The sequence below is a fragment of the Salvelinus namaycush genome, unplaced genomic scaffold, assembly GCF_016432855.1.
Source record: "Salvelinus namaycush isolate Seneca unplaced genomic scaffold, SaNama_1.0 Scaffold930, whole genome shotgun sequence".
NCBI lineage: Eukaryota > Metazoa > Chordata > Actinopteri > Salmoniformes > Salmonidae > Salvelinus > Salvelinus namaycush.
In genome coordinates this window covers 14,622-29,863 of record NW_024061676.1, presented here as the reverse complement: position 1 = coordinate 29,863, position 15,242 = coordinate 14,622, and the positions used below count along the sequence as shown (strand labels likewise).

General features: G+C 44.1%; 1 protein-coding gene across 1 annotated transcript; it reads right to left on the bottom strand.

The window, feature by feature from the left end:
• Positions 1-12,389: 12,389 nt before the first annotated feature.
• Positions 12,390-13,085, bottom strand: LOC120043463 (glycine-rich cell wall structural protein 2-like). The gene has a single exon (XM_038988049.1). The coding sequence runs from the start codon at positions 13,083-13,085 to the stop codon at positions 12,390-12,392; it is 696 nt and encodes a 231-aa protein (XP_038843977.1).
• Positions 13,086-15,242: the final 2,157 nt, after the last annotated feature.

Below are 15,242 nucleotides of genomic sequence, written 5' to 3'. Positions count from 1 at the left end.
TAGTCTCTCCTCAGACACTATTGTAGACTGGCTGGTGTAGCTAGTCTCTCCTCAGACACTATCGTAGACTGGCTGGTATGTACTAGTCTCTCCTCAGACACTATTGTAGACTGGCTGGTATGTACTAGTCTCTCCTCAGACACTATTGTAGACTGGCTGGTATGTACTAGTCTCTCCTCAGACACTATTGTAGACTGGCTGGTGTAGCTAGTCTCTCCTCAGACACTATCGTAGACTGGCTGGTATGTACTAGTCTCTCCTCTGACACTATTGTAGACTGGCTGGTGTGTACTAGTCTCTCCTCAGACACTATTGTAGACTGGATGGTGTGTACTAGTCTCTCCTCAGACACTATTGTAGACTGGATGGTGTGTACTAGTCTCCCCTCAGACACTATTGTAGACTGGCTGGTGTAGCTAGTCTCTCCTCAGACACTATTGTAGACTGGCTGGTATGTACTAGTCTCTCCTCAGACACTATCGTAGACTGGCTGGTATGTACTAGTCTCTCCTCAGACACTATCGTAGACTGGCTGGTATGTACTAGTCTCTCCTCTGACACTATTGTAGACTGGCTGGTGTGTACTAGTCTCTCCTCAGACACTATTGTAGACTGGATGGTGTGTACTAGTCTCTCCTCAGACACTATTGTAGACTGGATGGTGTGTACTAGTCTCCCCTCAGACACTATTGTAGACTGGCTGGTGTAGCTAGTCTCTCCTCAGACACTATTGTAGACTGGCTGGTATGTACTAGTCTCTCCTCAGACACTATCGTAGACTGGCTGGTATGTACTAGTCTCTCCTCAGACACTATCGTAGACTGACTGGTATGTACTAGTCTCTCCTCAGACACTATTGTAGACTGGCTGGTGTAGCTAGTCTCTCCTCAGACACTATTGTAGACTGGCTGGTATGTACTAGTCTCTCCTCAGACACTATTGTAGACTGGCTGGTGTGTGCTAGTCTCTCCTCAGACACTATTGTAGACTGGCTGGTGTGTGCTAGTCTCTCCTCAGAAGGTATTATTTATGTTTCAGCGCTGGCCGATGGCTGACAGACTTTTTGGCTCTGGCAGATGGAATGTAACCATGGAAATAATATTCTCTTTTGATAAGGCTGTAGGGAATAGGGTGCCATTTGGAACAGATGTAGGATCTTAGTTTGATCTAGTTTGCAGTAGCATGAAAATAATCCTGCAGCAACAAGAAATGTGAATTATTATATGGATTATACTATAATTAAGTGATTTTTTTTGTTGTTGTAGGGATTGATCAGTTTAGGGCATATCAACTGACCTTTTAAAATGGAAATGTCTAACTTCACAAGCCTTTTTAAACCTTGAATCCACTACAAGTTTGAATTTCCTGCTGTGTATGAAAATTCTCAGCAACAAAATAGTGATCAAATTATAATCCTACATCTGTATAAATCAACTCCTAGATCTTCAAATTGAATAGTAATAATATGTCAGATGCTGATTACAATATGATGCTGATTACAGTAGGTCAGATGCTGATTACAGTAGGTCAGATGCTGATTACAGTATGATGTTGATTACAGTATGTCAGATGTTGATTACAGTAGGTCAGATGCTGATTACAGTAGGTCAGATGCTGATTACAATATGATGCTGATTACAGTAGGTCAGATGCTGATTACAGTAGGTCAGATGCTGATTACAGTAGGTCAGATGCTGATTACAGTAGGTCAGATGCTGATTACAGTATGTCAGATGTTGATTACAGTATGTCAGATGTTGATTACAGTATGATGCTGATTACAGTATGTCAGATATTGATTACAGTATGATGCTGATTACAGTATGTCAGATGTTGATTACAGTAGGTCAGATGCTGATTACAGTATGATGCTGATTACAGTAGGTCAGATGTTGATTACAGTATGATGCTGATTACAGTATGTCAGATGTTGATTACAGTATGATGTTGATTACAGTAGGTCAGATGCTGATTACAGTAGGTCAGATGCTGATTACAGTATGTCAGATGTTGATTACAGTATGTCAAATGTTGATTACAGTATGATGCTGATTACAGTATGTCAGATGTTGATTACAGTATGATGCTGATTACAGTATGGCAGATGTTGATTACAGTAGGTCAGATGCTGATTACAGTATGATGCTGATTACAGTAGGTCAGATGTTGATTACAGTATAGCAGATGTTGATTACAGTATGATGCCAATTACAGTATGTTTTCACTTATGAGTGGAACTAAGAATTTGCACAACCAATTGGCAAACAAATTGCAAATGGAGAAAAATCATGTGACTAAACTGAATAAATAGAAGAAACCAAGATAAATGACATAAAGAATGATGGTAAAAAGCTTTGCATTAAATGTTATTCATTGAATCAGATGTCTCATTCATCACAAAACCCATTGATATTGCCAACTACTTGAATGATTTTTTAATTGGCAAGATTAGCAAACGTGGGGATGACATGCCAGCAACAAACACTGACACCACACATCCAAATATATCTGACCAAATTATGAAAGACAAGCGTTGTAAATTTGAATTCCGTAAAGTGAGTGTAGAAGAGGTTGTCTATCAACAATGACAAGCCGCTGGGGTCTGACAATCTGGATGGAAAATTACTGAGGATAATAGCTGACCATATTGCCACTCCTATTTGACATATTTTCAATTTAAGCCTACTAGAAAGTGTGTGCCCTCAGGCCTGGAGGGAAGCTAAAGTCATTCCTCTACCTAAGAAAAGTAAAGCCCCCTTTACTGGCTCAAACAGCCGACCAATCAGCCTGTTACCAACCCTTAGTAAACTTTGGGAAAAAATTGTGTTTGACCAGATACAATGCTATTTTACGGTAAACATATTGACAACAGACTTTCAGCACGCTTATAGGGAAGGACATTCAACAAGCACAGAACTTACACAAATGACTGATGAGTGGCTGAGAGAAATTAATGATAAAAAGATTGTGAGAGCTGTTAGACTTCGGTGACGGTTTTGACGTTATCGATCATCGTCTGCTGCTGGAAACACATGTGTTATGGCTTTACACCCCCTGCTATATTGTGGATAAAGAGTTACCTACACCAGTGGGTGTCCAACCAATTTGCTGGGTTACGATCAATGTGATCATTGGTGTGTAGTATGAGTTTGTCACGATCTTCTTCTTTAAAGAGAGTATACCAAGGTGCAGCGTGTGCAAAATACATCTTCTCTTTATTTAGAAGAAGAACAAACGAAACAAAACAACAAAATGACGAACGTGAAGCTATAAATGACTAAGTGCAAACATGCAACATAGACTAGACAGACAATTACCCACAACCAGCTAAAGCCCATGGCTGCCTTAAATATGGCTCCCAATCAGAGACAACAATAACCAGCTGTCTCTGATTGAGAACCAATTCAGGCAACCATAGACTCTCCTAGACACCTACACTGAACACTAAACCATCTACTCTACTTAACCCCCTAAACCATACAACACCCTAGACCAGGGGTGTCAAACTCATTCCACGGAGGGCCGAGTGTCTGCAGGTTTTTGGTTTTTCCTTTCAATAAAGCCCTAGACAACCAGGTGTGGGGAGTTCCTAACTAATTAGTGATGTTAATTCATCAATCAAGTACAAGGGAGGAGCGAAAACCCGCAGACACTCGGCCCTCCGTGGAATGAGTTTGACACCTGTGCCCTAGACAATACAAAAAACACACAAAGACAACCCACCCCAACTCACGCCCTGACCAACTAAATAAATAAAAGAAAAAGGAACAATAGGTCAGGAACGTGACAGAGGTAGAATAATATAATGCCATCTAGACTGTAGTCAAGAGAAACCTTTGGCGGAATCCAGGTAACATGATCATCATTTAGTGGTGGAATCCAGGTAACATGATCATCATTTAGTGATGGAATCCAGGTAATATGATCATCATTTAGTGATGGAATCCAGGTAATATGATCATCATTTAGTGGAGGAATCGAGGTAATATGATCATCATTTAGTGGTGGAATCCAGGTAATATTATCATTTAGCGGTGGAATCCAGGTAATATGATCATCATTTAGTGGTGGAATCCAGGTAATATTATCATTTAGCGGTGGAATCCAGGTAATATGATCATCATTTAGTGGTGGAATCCAGGTAACATGATCCTCATTTAGTGGTGGAATCCAGGTAATATGATCATCATTTAGTGATGGAATCCAGGTAATATGATCATCATTTAGTGGTGGAATCCAGGTAATATGATCATCATTTAGTGGTGGAATCCAGGTAATATGATCATCATTTAGTGATGGAATCCAGGTAATATGATCATCATTTAGTGGAGGAATCGAGGTAATATGATCATCATTTAGTGGTGGAATCCAGGTAATATTATCATTTAGCGGTGGAATCCAGGTAATATGATCATCATTTAGTGGTGGAATCCAGGTAACATGATCCTCATTTAGTGGTGGAATCCAGGTAATATGATCCTCATTTAGTGATGGAATCCAGGTAATATGATCATCATTTAGTGGTGGAATCCAGGTAATATGATCATCATTTAGTGGTGGAATCCATAGTGGTGGAATCAAGGGGGGACTGAACTGATTCATACTATCACACTGTATTTCCTCAAACACCCTTCATATTAGTTTCAGAGCGTGAGAACATTCCTTAAAACGAAGCCCAGTTTTGGTACCTCATAATTGAGGCTGACTGATAACAGAAAAGGAAAAATAAGCACAGTCAATTTTACTGCACTCGTAATAGTGGCAATCAGAGCAATGATGAGTGTAACTGGGACTGGAGGTTGGTCTTATAGGAGCCTACTGTAACATTGTAACTGGGACTGGAGGTTGGTCTTATAGGAGCCTACTGTAACATTGTAACTGGGACTGGAGGTTGGTCTTATAGGAGCCTACTGTAACATTGTAACTGGGACTGGAGGTTGGTCTTATAGGAGCCTACTGTAACATTGTAACTGGGACTGGAGGTTGGTCTTATAGGAGCCTACTGTAACATTGTAACTGGGACTGGAGGTTGGTCTTATAGGAGCCTACTGTAACATTGTAACTGGGACTGGAGGTTGGTCTTATAGGAGCCTACTGTAACATTGTAACTGGGACTGGAGGTTGGTCTTATAGGAGCCTACTGTAACATTGTAACTGGGACTGGAGGTTGGTCTTATAGGAGCCTACTGTAACATTGTAACTGGGACTGGAGGTTGGTCTTATAGGAGCCTACTGTAACATTGTAACTGGGACTGGAGGTTGGTCTTATAGGAGCCTACTGTAACATTGTAACTGGGACTGGAGGTTGGTCTTATAGGAGCCTACTGTAACATTGTAACTGGGACTGGAGGTTGGTCTTATAGGAGCCTACTGTAACATTGGCCCTCAAACCCACAGTGGTTTTACAAGGCCCTGATCCGACCTGACATTTGGAAGGGTATCCCTGCTCTTCTCTCTCTCCTCTCTCTCCCCTGGTACAGGCTGTGGAAAGTAATGTATGCTATATAATGTCAACACATATCATGCCAACCTTGGACGTATAATACTGCATCATGCCAACCTTGGACGGTATGATACTGCATCATGCCAACCTTGGACGATATGATACTGCTTCATGCCAACCTTGGACGGTATGATACTGCTTCATGCCAACCTTGGATGGTATTATACTGCATCATACCAACCTTGGAAGGTATTATACTGCATCATGCCAACCTTGGACGGTATTATACTGCTTCATGCCAACCTGGACAGTATTATACTGCATCATGCCAACCTGGACAGTATGATATTGCATTATGCCAACCTGGACGGTATGATATTGCATTATGCCAACCTGGACGGTATGATACTGCTTCATGCCAACCGGGACGGTATGATATTGCATTATGCCAACCTGGACGGTATTATACTGCATCATGCCAACCTGGACAGTATGATATTGCATTATGCCAACCTGGACGGTATTATACTGCATCATGCCAACCTGGACAGTATGATATTGCATTATGCCAACCTGGACGGTATTATACTGCATCATGCCAACCTGGACAGTATGATATTGCATTATGCCAACCTGGACGGTATTATACTGCATCATGCCAACCTGGACAGTATGATATTGCATTATGCCAACCTGGACGGTATGATATTGCATTATGCCAACCTGGACGGTATGATACTGCATTATGCCAACCTGGACGGTATGATATTGCATTATGCCAACCTGGACGGTATTATACTGCATCATGCCAACCTGGACAGTATGATATTGCATTATGCCAACCTGGACGGTATTATACTGCATCATGCCAACCTGGACAGTATGATATTGCATTATGCCAACCTGGACGGTATTATACTGCATCATGCCAACCTGGACAGTATGATATTGCATTATGCCAACCTGGACGGTATGATATTGCATTATGCCAACCTGGACGGTATGATACTGCATTATGCCAACCTGGACGGTATGATATTGCATTATGCCAACCTGGACGGTATTATACTGCATCATGCCAACCTGGACAGTATGATATTGCATTATGCCAACCTGGACGGTATTATACTGCATCATGCCAACCTGGACAGTATGATATTGCATTATGCCAACCTGGACGGTATGATATTGCATTATGCCAACCTGGACGGTATGATACTGCATCATGCCAACCTGGACAGTATGATATTGCATTATGCCAACCTGGACGGTATGATATTGCATTATGCCAACCTGGACGGTATGATACTGCATCATGCCAACCTGGACAGTATGATATTGCATTATGCCAACCTGGACGGTATGATATTGCATTATGCCAACCTGGACGGTATGATATTGCATCATGCCAACCTGGACAGTATGATATTGCATTATGCCAACCTGGACGGTATGATACTGCATCATGCCAACCTGGACAGTATGATATTGCATTATGCCAACCTGGACGGTATGATATTGCATTATGCCAACCTGGACGGTATGATACTGCATCATGCCAACCTGGACAGTATGATATTGCATTATGCCAACCTGGACGGTATTATACTGCATCATGCCAACCTGGACAGTATGATACTGCATCATGCCAACCTGGACAGTATGATATTGCATTATGCCAACCTGGACGGTATGATATTGCATTATGCCAACCTGGACGGTATGATACTGCATCATGCCAACCTTGGACGGTATGATACTGCATCATGCCAACCTTGACAGTATTATACTGCATCATGCCAACCTTGACAGTATTATACTGCATCATGCCAACCTTGACAGTATGATACTGCATCATGCCAACCTTGACGGTATTATACTGCATCATGCCAACCTTGGACGGTATTATACTGCATCATGCCAACCTGGACGGTATGATACTGCATCATGCCAACCTTGGACGTATAATACTGCATCATGCCAACCTTGGACGGTATGATATTGCATTATGCCAACCTGTACGGTATGATATTGCATCATGCCAACCTTGACAGTATTATACTGCATCATGCCAACCGGGACGGTATGATATTGCATCATGCCAACCTTGGACAGTATTATACTGCATCATGCCAACCTTGGACGGTATTATAGTGCATCATGCCAACCTTGGACAGTATTATACTGCATCATGCCAACCTTGGACGGTATTATACTGCATCATGCCAACCTTGGACGGTATGATACTGCTTCATGCCAACCTTGGACGGTATGATACTGCTTCATGCCAACCTTGGACAGTATGATACTGCTTCATGCCAACCTTGGACGGCATTATACTGCTTCAGGCCAACCTTGGACGGTATTATACTGCATCATGCCAACCTTGGACGGTATTATACTGCATCATGCCAACCTGGACGGTATGATACTGCATCATGCCAACCTGGACGGTATGATACTGCATCATGCCAACCTGGACGGTATGATATTGCTTCATGCCAACCTTGGACGTATAATACTGCATCATGCCAACCTTGGACGTATAATACTGCATCATGCCAACCTTGGACGGTATTATACTGCATCATGCCAACCTTGGACGGTATTATACTGCTTCATGCCAACCTTGGACGGTATTATACTGCTTCATGCCAACCTTGGACGGTATTATACTGCTTCATGCCAACCTTGGACGGTATTATACTGCTTCATGCCAACCTTGGACGGTATTATACTGCTTCATGCCAACCTTGGACGGTATTATACTGCTTCATGCCAACCTTGGACGGTATGATACTGCTTCATGCCAACCTTGGACGGTATTATACTGCATCATGCCAACCTTGGACGGTATTATACTGCTTCATGCCAACCTTGGACGGTATTATACTGCATCATGCCAACCTTGGACGGTATGATACTGCTTCATGCCAACCTTGGACGTATAATACTGCATCATGCCAACCTTGGACGGTATTATACTGCTTCATGCCAACCTTGGACGGTATTATACTGCATCATGCCAACCTTGGACGGTATTATACTGCTTCATGCCAACCTTGGACAGTATTATAATGCATCATACCAACCTTGGACGGTATTATACTGCATCATGCCAACCTTGGACGGTATTATACTGCATCATGCCAACCTGGACGGTATGATACTGCATCATGCCAACCTGGACGGTATGATATTGCTTCATGCCAACCTTGGACAGTATTATACTGCATCATACCAACCTTGGACGGTATTATACTGCATCATGCCAACCTTGGACGGTATGATATTGCTTCATGCCAACCTTGGACGTATAATACTGCATCATGCCAACCTTGGACGGTATTATACTGCTTCATGCCAACCTTGGACGGTATTATACTGCTTCATGCCAACCTGGACGGTATTATACTGCTTCATGCCAACCTGGACAGTATTATACTGCGTCATGCCAACCTTGGACGGTATTATACTGCATCATGCCAACCTTGGACGGTATTATACTGCATCATGCCAACCTGGACGGTATGATACTGCATCATGCCAACCTGGACGGTATGATACTGCATCATGCCAACCTTGGATGGTATTATACTGCATCCTTCCAACCTTGGACGGTATTATACTGCATCATGCCAACCTTGGACGGTATGATACTGCTTCATGCCAACCTGGACGGTATTATACTGCATCATTCCAACCTTGGACGGTATTATACTGCTTCATGCCAACCTTGGACGGTATGATACTGCTTCATGCCAACCTTGGACGGTATTATACTGCATCATGCCAACCTTGGACGGCATTATACCGCTTCATGCCAACCTTGGACGGTATGATACTGCTTCATGCCAACCTTGGACGGTATGATACTGCTTCATGCCAACCTTGGACGGTATTATACTGCTTCATGCCAACCTTGGACGGTATGATACTGCTTCATGCCAACCTTGGACGGTATTATACTGCTTCATGCCAACCTTGGACGGTATTATACTGCTTCATGCCAACCTTGGACGGTATGATACTGCTTCATGCCAACCTTGGACGGTATGATACTGCTTCATGCCAACCTTGGACGGTATTATACTGCTTCATGCCAACCTTGGACGGTATGATACTGCTTCATGCCAACCTTGGACGGTATTATACTGCTTCATGCCAACCTTGGACGGTATGATACTGCTTCATGCCAACCTTGGACGGTATTATACTGCATCATACCAACCTTGGACGGTATTATACTGCATCATGCCAACCTTGGACGGTATTATACTGCTTCATGCCAACCTTGGACGGTATTATACTGCTTCATGCCAACCTGGACTGTATGATACTGCATCATGCCAACCTGGACGGTATGATATTGCATTATGCCAACCTGGACGGTATGATATTGCATCATGCCAACCTGGACGGTATGATACTGCATCATGCCAACCTTGACAGTATTATACTGCATCATGCCAACCTTGACAGTATTATACTGCATCATGCCAACCTTGGACGGTATTATACTGCATCATGCCAACCTTGGACGGTATTTTACTGCATCATGCCAACCTTGGACGGTATGATACTGCATCATGCCAACCTTGGACGGTATGATACTGCATCATGCCAACCTTGGACGGTATTATACTGCATCATGCCAACCTTGGACGGTATTATACTGCTTCATGCCAACCTTGGACGGTATGATACTGCTTCATGCCAACCTTGGACGTATAATACTGCATCATGCCAACCTTGGACGGTATTATACTGCTTCATGCCAACCTTGGACGGTATTATACTGCTTCATGCCAACCTTGGACGGTATTATACTGCTTCATGCCAACCTTGGACGGTATGATACTGCTTCATGCCAACCTTGGACGGTATTATACTGCATCATGCCAACCTTGGACGGCATTATACCGCTTCATGCCAACCTTGACAGTATTATACTGCTTCATGCCAACCTTGGACGTATAATACTGCTTCATGCCAACCTTGACAGTATTATACTGCTTCATGCCAACCTTGGACGATATGATACTGCTTCATGCCAACCTTGGACGGTATTATACTGCATCATGCCAACCTTGGACGGTATTATACTGCATCATGCCAACCTTGGACGGTATTATACTGCATCATGCCAACCTTGGACGGTATTATACTGCATCATGCCATCCTTGGACGGTATTATACTGCTTCATGCCAACCTTGGACGGTATGATACTGCTTCATGCCAACCTTGGACGGTATGATATTGCTTCATGCCAACCTTGGACGTATTATACTGCATCATGCCAACCTTGGACGGTATTATACTGCATCATGCCAACCTGGACGGTATGATACTGCATCATGCCAACCTGGACGGTATGATACTGCATCATGCCAACCTTGGATGGTATTATACTGCATCCTTCCAACCTTGGACGGTATTATACTGCATCATGCCAACCTTGGACGGTATGATACTGCTTCATGCCAACCTGGACGGTATTATACTGCATCATTCCAACCTTGGACGGTATTATACTGCTTCATGCCAACCTTGGACGGTATGATACTGCTTCATGCCAACCTTGGACGGTATTATACCGCATCATGCCAACCTTGGACGGCATTATACCGCTTCATGCCAACCTTGGACGGTATGATACTGCTTCATGCCAACCTTGGACGGTATGATACTGCTTCATGCCAACCTTGGACGGTATTATACTGCTTCATGCCAACCTTGGACGGTATGATACTGCTTCATGCCAACCTTGGACGGTATTATACTGCTTCATGCCAACCTTGGACGGTATGATACTGCTTCATGCCAACCTTGGACGGTATTATACTGCTTCATGCCAACCTTGGACGGTATTATACTGCTTCATGCCAACCTTGGACGGTATGATACTGCTTCATGCCAACCTTGGACGGTATTATACTGCTTCATGCCAACCTTGGACGGTATGATACTGCTTCATGCCAACCTTGGACGGTATTATACTGCATCATACCAACCTTGGACGGTATTATACTGCATCATGCCAACCTTGGACGGTATTATACTGCTTCATGCCAACCTTGGACGGTATTATACTGCTTCATGCCAACCTGGACTGTATGATACTGCATCATGCCAACCTGGACGGTATGATATTGCATTATGCCAACCTGGACGGTATGATATTGCATCATGCCAACCTGGACGGTATGATACTGCATCATGCCAACCTTGACAGTATTATACTGCATCATGCCAACCTTGACAGTATTATACTGCATCATGCCAACCTTGGACGGTATTATACTGCATCATGCCAACCTTGGACGGTATTTTACTGCATCATGCCAACCTTGGACGGTATGATACTGCATCATGCCAACCTTGGACGGTATGATACTGCATCATGCCAACCTTGGACGGTATTATACTGCATCATGCCAACCTTGGACGGTATTATACTGCTTCATGCCAACCTTGGACGGTATGATACTGCTTCATGCCAACCTTGGACGTATAATACTGCATCATGCCAACCTTGGACGGTATTATACTGCTTCATGCCAACCTTGGACGGTATTATACTGCTTCATGCCAACCTTGGACGGTATTATACTGCTTCATGCCAACCTTGGACGGTATGATACTGCTTCATGCCAACCTTGGACGGTATTATACTGCATCATGCCAACCTTGGACGGCATTATACCGCTTCATGCCAACCTTGACAGTATTATACTGCTTCATGCCAACCTTGGACGTATAATACTGCTTCATGCCAACCTTGACAGTATTATACTGCTTCATGCCAACCTTGGACGATATGATACTGCTTCATGCCAACCTTGGACGGTATTATACTGCATCATGCCAACCTTGGACGGTATTATACTGCATCATGCCAACCTTGGACGGTATTATACTGCATCATGCCAACCTTGGACGGTATTATACTGCATCATGCCAACCTTGGGCGGTATTATACTGCTCCATTTCCATCCCCGTGTCCTTCCCCCAGCTCCATTTCTGTCCCCGTGTCCTTCCCCCAGCTCCATTTCTGTCCCCGTGTCCTTCCCCCAGCTCCATTTCTGTCCCCGTGTACTTCCCCCAGCTCCATTTCCGTCCCCGTGTACTTCCCCCAGCTCCATTTCCGTCCCCGTGTTCTTCCCCCAGCTCCATTTCCGTCCCCGTGTTCTTCCCCCAGCTCCATTTCTGTCCCCGTATCCTTCCCCCAGCTCCATTTCTGTCCCCGTGTCCTTCCCCCAGCTCCATTTCTGTCCCCGTGTCCTTCCCCCAGCTCCATTTCTGTCCCCGTGTCCTTCCCCCAGCTCCATTTCTGTCCCCGTGTACTTCCCCCAGCTCCATTTCCGTCCCCGTGTACTTCCCCCAGCTCCATTTCCGTCCCCGTGTTCTTCCCCCAGCTCCATTTCCGTCCCCGTGTTCTTCCCCCAGCTCCATTTCTGTCCCCGTGTCCTTCCCCCAGCTCCATTTCTGTCCCCGTGTCCTTCCCCCAGCTCCATTTCCGTCCCCGTGTCCTTCCCCCAGCTCCATTTCTGTCCCCGTGTCCTTCCCCCAGCTCCATTTCTGTCCCCGTGTCCTTCCCCCAGCTCCATTTCTGTCCCCGTGTCCTTCCCCCAGCTCCATTTCCGTCCCCGTGTCCTTCCCCCAGCTCCATTTCTGTCCCCGTGTCCTTCCCCCAGGTAGAGATACTCTGAATGATCGGCTATGAAAAGCCAACTGACATGTACTCCTGAGGTGCTGACTTGCTGCACCCTCTACAACCACAGTGATTTTTATTACCTGACACTGCTTGTCATCTATGAACATTTGAACATCTTGGCCATGTTCTGTTATAATCTCCACCCGGCACAGCCAGAAGAGGACTGGCCACCCCTCATAGCCTGGTTCCTCTCTCGGTTTCCATTACTTCACTACTTCACAGGAGATTTGAACGTAAACTTTAATGTGCCTTAACCTCTTAACTTAAGCCCCAAGCCACTGGCTGTATCGGGGTAAATCTCTGGCAGGTAGAATGGTGAAAGATAACTCATTGCCCATGTTTGTAATTAGCACAGCCAGGCATGGTGACAAACATTAGTGAAAAACAAACGTTGTCTAAAAAAATCTTGTCTAGACAAGTTCTGAGATTACGGTGTGTTAGTCATTCGAAGTAAACAGGGGTATGTTTGTTGTTTGTTGTTTGTTGGCACGTCCCGTCTGGTGGTATCTGCATCCACTATGAATGCCAGACTTTGTGGTCCACTATGAGCAGCCAAATACACACGAAGTAGACATTTCCAGATTCTACCAGTGAAATGAAAATACGCTCATTCTAGCTTGTGGGTTGGGATAATTGTGATGTTTATGATAAAAAACTTAATGTTGTTAATCTAGTAATGACTATATGCCGCGGCAGAGCCAGGGTGAAATGTCCCTTTCCACTCTGCCCTGCAATTACATCACCTGACGAATAAACTCATCCAATCTCTCTCTTTCACTAATTTTAACGTTTGAGTCATTTACATATTTTTTTATTTTTCAAACCGTTCCCATTGAACCCACAAGCCTTGCTCTACCAACTGAGTCACACGAGTCTCTCTCTTTCTCTTTAATCTCTCCCTCTCTCTCTCTAGTCTCTATAACTCTCTCTCTCTCTCGTCTTGATCTAGTCTCGCTCTCTCTATAGTCTCTCTCTCTCTAGTCAATTCAATTCAATTCAATGGGCTTTATTGAAATGGGAAACGTATGTTTACATTGCCAAAGCATGTGAAATATCTTTCTCACTCTGTCACTCTCAAACAGACCAGGAGATGCTTGGCTGAGAGAGACACAGAGGGAGAGGGAGGTCTGTCCTTGGTCTGTCTTCATTCTCCTCTTAGTCAGGGTCACAGGGCAGGGCTACTAACCACAGGTCAATCTATCTAGCAGCAGAGTTCTAGAAAGACAATAGAGACACACTACAGCCTGATGCTCACCCACCCACTGGAGACCAAGCAGCACAGCCAACAGTAGTGCTTTAGGCCTAGTAATGTGTTGCGTTACCCAAGTCAGAGGAGGCTTAATTCATTCATTATTTATACATTTCACTGCTAGCCTGGTTCCTTCAGCAGAGTGTGTATGTTCCTTATATCTTTGACTAATGTTAGCTAACATAAGCTAGCTAAACGTAAGCAAATAAGAGGACCTCAATCTGGTAACCATATATACCACCCTTGTGTTTCCTGGAAATACATTTGTCGATATAGCTAAGTTACTCTCTGTTTGTGTGTTGGTAGCATAGTTGGTTACTGTGTTCTCAACTGGCTTGCAATCTTGCTGCCAAGTTTAGTGACTTTAGCTATAAGCAAAATGACAATATTGAAATGTTAGGTATGTTAAGCTAGCCAGTCTAATAGAGATCAATACAATCAGTGGGGTGGTTAAGATGTGTATTGTTGTGTGTTTTGTTGTAGGTGGTACAGAATCTGATTCCACCAGCATGTGCTTCCAACCCCTAGCTCTGCACACGATGAAGGTAAATTGGCAAAAATATTTCCAAGCTGGAGGCTAAGATGGCTACATTTACAGTACGCATGGTATAAAGATGAATTGGGTAGTGTTTGTATGGTTTGTGTTATGGGGTTACAGGTGGTTAGAGGTAACCTGAGGACCACACAGTCCAGAACATGTCATCAATTTAGTCTACGCCTTCTTTTTTACCGTTCCTCAGGTTACCTGGAGTCATTCCGCGGTGTCCGGCTGACAAATCCCCCAAAGTGGGGGCATTGTGGGTACACAAGCAGGAGGGAGGGGACACACTTT